We start from the raw sequence: 6,055 nt of genomic DNA, 5'->3' as shown, positions 1-6,055 counted from the left end.
AAAACAAACCTGAAGCTGAAGAAACCCTAAACGTTAACGGAACAGATCCGCAGACCCGATTGACTGACGGAGCGAGAGCGAGAGAGCGAGAGAGCAAGAGAGAGAGAGACAGAGAGAGGCCGAGGGAGCGCATTTCTCCGTGATCTGTGTGTGTGAGATTGATCCGAGCGGGTTTGTAGCCGGGGGGGGGGGGGGGGGGGGGGGGGGGGGGGGGGGGGGGGGGGGCGCTGTGATTATCACAGAACGCTGCGCGGCCAGTTTAGGGGTTGTATTCAATCCGAGCACGGATGTTGACTCATATTACTCGTATAATACCTGTACTCGGCAAAAGTGCTTTATCCGTACCGGATACTCGTTTCAGCCGGATACTCGGATCACCCCTAATACACACACACATATATATACATATACATTTAAACTGTATACTATTATCCTTGTATGGATGTGATATGATTTCTATCTTTGTTGTTAAACTCTTTTTGAAACATGAACAAACACAAACAATGAACGCCACAGAACTTTCTTTTTTATCCAGTTTGACAGTCAGTTAGAACAGAAAAATAACATAAATAAACTACTTTAACGTAGATTTTCTTTAGGGCTTTATAACGTGGTCTCGGATCGGCGTATAAACTCTGATCGGAGGCGATACCAATACTGGTATCTGAACATCTCTAGTCATGAGCATATGTTAAGACATTTGTGTTGCCAAAGCATGTAAAAAAATTACTAACAAAAGGAATAGTGGACAAAAAAAAGAGACAGCTTCTTACATTTAATTCTGCAGATATGCCTCTGTCGGTCTCTTTCAAGGAGCTCCATGGGAACTGACCGGTGACTTTGTACATGTTAAGTGTAAGGCTGAAACAGAAAACAACAAGTCTTTTAGAAAAAAACAACAACTCCTAACTGTGCCTTGGTGGTACAATCAATTTAGCACTGGCAAGCCAGAGTTTTTAGAGTCAGCTGTCTTAAAAAGCACTGCATATCCTCTTATGTAGCGAGGATGTCTACGCTTTTCGGACACACCATTGACAGACTTTTCAGAACGTTCACTGACATACTTGCGTTCAAAGTGTCCTGGCTGGGGCTTGAAGAAGGACAGGCCGTAGGACGTCTCCTTGGTCCCGTAGGAGAACTGGAAGGTGAGTTTCTCAGCTCGACCGAACATGTTGGGCAACTTCAGACCCAGCACCTGGAAGACCGGACAAATACTGTTAGCACAAAGACACTTAAGGGTCCATTTAGGCTTGTACTGAGGTTTTTCTTTCACTGTGATAGCACAATGTCCAGATGTCATTACCTTCTTACTAACAATTAGAGCCGACCGATAAAGGGTTTTTAAGGCCGATACAGATACATCAGTCATTATATATATATATATATATATATATATATATATATATATATATATATATAAAAAAATATCCTAAAAACGTCTACCAAAACAAACAGATTGCCCTAACATTAGTCATTTGGTCTTATTTATGAGTTATCACTGAAATAATATGCTAATGCAAAAACAGATGGAAAGAGGATCAAAGTATATTAAAGTCCTTTGAACAAAAAAACATTGTTGCCAACAGGGACGCTGTAGAGCGTCCTCTGGTGGACAGACTATGCAGCGCCAACACTAACAGGGACGCTGTAGAACGTCCTCTGGTGGACAGACTATGCAACGCCATCACTAAGAGTGGCGCTATAGAGCGTCCTCTGGTGGACAGACAATGCAACGCCATCACTAACAGGGACGCTGTAGATCGCCCTCTGGTGGAAAGACTATGCAACGCCATCACTCCTAACATGGTTGACCCCCCATTTTTTTCCATTTATAAGAATCATTCATTTGTCATTATGAATGTTTGTCATAAATGAAGGTTACAAAAAAAATCTGCCATTATAAATGCCGATACCGATGTTTGGAAAATGCCTAATATCAGTAAACAAATTCACCATACTATGCCCCATGTCTCATCCCCAGCCCGTAATAAAGAGCAAAATACAACTGACATGAATTATATGAAGAAGTGTTGTCTCTCACCATGCTTCCTTCATTGTTGCCAACCATGGTGTTGTAGCTTCCTGTCAGCCTTTTTACCTCCGTCACCTCAAAGGTTACGTCCAGACCGTTGGGCAGGGCGTCTGAACCTGAGGGGAGGGAGAACCAACCAGGGGGCTAAGAAGGTTTGATTCTGCATACACATAGCCAATATCCAGTACGAAATCACCATGTAGTCACATCTAAAATGCATGACAGGAATACAGACAGGTTTTAATTACCTGTTCTGTTTTAAAATGGCCTCGCATTGCAAGACCTTCCTCCACAGCGCTGCAAAGGAGGGTCTGGCGGAATAGCCCTGGGAAGGGACTTGTTTTGGCGGAACACGTGCACGCAGGGAGACCAGCTCTGGATTTAAAATGGCTGTCGAGTGTGCGATTAGAATTTTACTCAACAAAAAAATTAACATCATTTGGCTGTCAGCTCTAGCTCAGAGGACGTTTCCCAAATGAAATGAAGTTTAGTATGCCGACACAAAGAAAGCGGAAGGTGACAGCCATCTGGCTGCACAGCAACAATCCTGTAAATAAAACCCCGTGGATATAGACTAGACTATTATGAATGAAATTTAAAAAAGGTCCCATGACCTAATGCTCTATGAGAAAATGAAAGCTCAGATGGGCCTATCTGGAATCTATCACCATTTCTAGCCACTGGGGGTGCCATGGGCAGGCTGGGGGAACTCATTAATGTAAAAAAAACTCATAAAGTGAAATGCCATGTCATGTGCGATGGGACCTTTATCACAATAACAAGCCCTGCATTTTTTTCTTCCCCTGATTGGTTGCAATATAAGTAGCGCGTTGGTCTCATTTGCAGTCGTAATACAGCAAAATTATACTTGTACTAGCAAACGAAAGAACTACAACACAACAAAATCAACAACAAAAAGAGCATTAGAGGTATAGTTTCATGGACGTAGGAATATTAAGACCTGTTTAAAATTATTTAAGACCTAGAACGCAATATCTGAGCAAATTTAAGACTTTGTAAGGCCTAACGTAGATTTTTTAAGAGCCCACAGAAACCCTGAGACTACGTTCACAATGACAAGATTTAGCGTTCTTTTTTTAATTTTAGGTTTGAGTAAATAGAAAATTATTCTATAGTGGGGTGGCTCTGTTTCTGGAAAGAAGGTGTGCATAAAATACCTTCAGATGTGTCAATAAGGACCTCCACCTCTTTGAAGATTCCCAGGCGGAGCAGCCTCTGTCTGGCGATGTGAGACTTTTTCATTACCTGTAACCAAGACAGAAACACAGCTCTGAGCATAGGAAATCTCATCTACTGGACTCTTCAGGAAACTCAAAAACTGATCAAGTCAGCGTGGGACAATGCCATGAAGCAGTGACTCTCAACTGGTGGGTCACCGCCCAAAAGTGGGACACGGACCCATTCTGGGTGGGTCACAGAGAGCTGGTCTATAATTGGATGAAATAATGTTTAATGCGCATTGGATTTCGGTCTTTTCTTTTGACGGACATGCGTCACAGCCATGCAGCAGCCTAGTCCAACCATCATTTGCTTACCGTCCACCTTAAGGTTGTGGTGATGTTTGATAGCAAGGTGGCGAAATATGACCCAAAGTATTTAAAATATGGATTTTCATACGTTGATTGAAAAATTGACAGAAATAAAAAGGTAAAGGTACTTTATTGTCACATAACCTCACAAGAAGCGAATTTCATTCTCTGTATTTAACCCATCCCTCAAGGGAGCAGTGCCCGTCTCCACTGACTGGAGAACCTAGTACATGTTTTCTGATGGTTGGGGGGGAAACCGGGGCACCCGGAGGACACCCACGCACACATGGGGAGAACATACAAACTCCACCCGGAAAGGCCCGGAACAACACGGATTCAAACTCAGAACCTTCTTGCTGTGCAGTGCTAACCATTGGGCCACCATGCTGAAGGTGCAGGTTAGGTGAAAACATCTCGTTTTGTAGGCTTTTTTTTTTTCGGTCTTCCTCAATCCCTTAATAGTATTCTCTGAATGCAGAGACATGCATAGAAGTTACATATCTAATAGTATGGCCTTTTTATTTTGTGCAGATTTGACCTTTCTATTATTTTAGTCACTTTTGTCCATGCAGTTGGCATGATTCTCCTCAGTTTCTCATATATGTGCTCTGAAATGCACATTACACATATAAACATGTGAATTTATCTAAAAATGTAAAGTGTAGTACAGTCATGAATACATACATCAATGAGGTTTTTGGCGTGGAAAACCTCAGAGATCTCATAGCCGAGCAGATCCTCTTTAGTTCTTCCAAGACCCTGGACGTTAACATGTTGGACCACCACCTGCAATCAAACATATTTCACTTAAATTATTTTCACTTGCAAACACATTCAAAATGTATTCTGCTGACAAATGCAAGACTTCCTATACTATCACATCAAATGAAAATATCTTTTTATAAAAAAAGAATTTGCCCTTGTTGCATTCACAACTATATGTATACTTCTATATGTATATAAAGCCCCCTTTCAGACACATTTTAAAGTCGTGATAGACTGATTTTATCAGTCGGACGATATATCGGGCCGATATTTGTGTTTTTACGTGTATTGGAATCGGCCGATACGCGGCTATTCTGTTTGTTCAGTCTTAAATTACGAATCAAGCACTTTATTTAAATGGCTACTTTTCAGGCTTATTGTTTTCTTAAATTCTTTAAATGTGTTAAAGGACATTTAGTGATGACCTGGTTATATCTGTCTCATAATATGTCAGCAAGCAATGCATCACCAAGGCCGTGTTGTAGATGTTGATGAAAGCCTTTTACCCTTGCACAGTTAAATATATGCAGTGCACCCATCCATATGATGCACATTGCACACATTATTTGGGTGATATGAATGGAAGATGATTGCAGAAGTGACACTGATCTGTGTTTTTTGTTGCAATTTTTAAAGAAATGGCAAGGCAGATTCCGAAAACAAATCCAATGTAGAAGGGGTTCACATTTTTATGAAGTAAATTAAGGGGAACAAAAGCAGTATTGGCTCACGAAAATTTGATTTTTAAATGACTTTGTTTTTTTTCTCTCTTTTTTATGACTTTGATTCTCATTTAATTTTATTAGCCGACTGCATCACAAACGCTACTATTTTCTTCTGTTCTGTGAGTTTTAAACATAGACTGTATAAAATAGGTTTCAGAGTGGCAGTGAATTAAGATATTAATTCTAAGCTAAAAAGGAAATCCTGATTCATATTTTCCCCCCCAATCGTGATGTGTTATCTGAAAGAGAGACTAAGTAGGGACCCCGTACTGCACATATACAATTGAGCATATCAAACTGGGCCAAATGGATGAAAATAAATGGATAGTATTTATACTGTACATCATGTTTTAACGTTTTACATGTTTAACACATACATGTATCGCAATGGGAATTGAACCCAAATCACATTACTGGTACACATTACCAGAAAGATTGTTCTACAATTGCTAAGTACTATTTTTTTATTTATTTATATTGCACATCACCTACCATGGCACTGGTATTACTACTACTACTACTACTACTACTATTACTATTACTACTACTCACATCTTTGTTTTCGAGGATCTCCTGTTTAGACTCCTGCTCCGGTTCTGGGGGCTCCATGAAGTCATCAGGGTTGACGCCCAAGTCGCGGCCATGCATCGGGAGAGGATCCAGACTCTGCAGCAGTGATAAGCACTATGTTAAGAAAACACCACCTGCACAATCTGTACAAATGCAAGGGAAACAGAACAGCCCACAGAACAAATCCTCATCCCATTAATGTGTGTTACTAACTCGACTTCTTTCCGTTCCCTGTCTTGTATCTCTCCCCCGTAGCCTTTCGGTCTCTCGCCCCTCTCCTCTCATTTTCCTATCACTTCCTGCAGCTGTTTCAGGCTCTGGAGCTGTGGAGTCTTGATCTGTGGTTGCAAGTCACCTGCGGCATGTTCCTGCTTGACACCCTCTGCTACAATTCTCCATGTCTCTCTCTCTCT

General features: G+C 41.1%; 1 protein-coding gene across 1 annotated transcript in view; it reads right to left on the bottom strand.

The window, feature by feature from the left end:
• samm50l (sorting and assembly machinery component 50 homolog, like) overlaps positions 1–6,055 on the bottom strand; it is a 16,051-nt gene that overhangs the window by 8,860 nt on the left and 1,136 nt on the right. The window contains exons 2-7 of the mRNA XM_034863905.1: positions 5,625–5,738; positions 4,267–4,368; positions 3,211–3,298; positions 2,042–2,148; positions 1,065–1,195; positions 774–861 (exon numbers count right to left, since the gene is read on the bottom strand). Of these exons, the coding sequence (XP_034719796.1) occupies positions 774–861; positions 1,065–1,195; positions 2,042–2,148; positions 3,211–3,298; positions 4,267–4,368; positions 5,625–5,738 (630 nt within the window). The remainder of the gene's footprint in view (positions 1–773; positions 862–1,064; positions 1,196–2,041; positions 2,149–3,210; positions 3,299–4,266; positions 4,369–5,624; positions 5,739–6,055) is intronic.

This window comes from Etheostoma cragini, chromosome 23 (assembly GCF_013103735.1).
Source record: "Etheostoma cragini isolate CJK2018 chromosome 23, CSU_Ecrag_1.0, whole genome shotgun sequence".
Classification (NCBI taxonomy): Eukaryota; Metazoa; Chordata; class Actinopteri; order Perciformes; family Percidae; genus Etheostoma; species Etheostoma cragini.
Note: the sequence above shows the minus strand (reverse complement) of the source record. Positions and strands in the feature narration are given on the sequence as shown.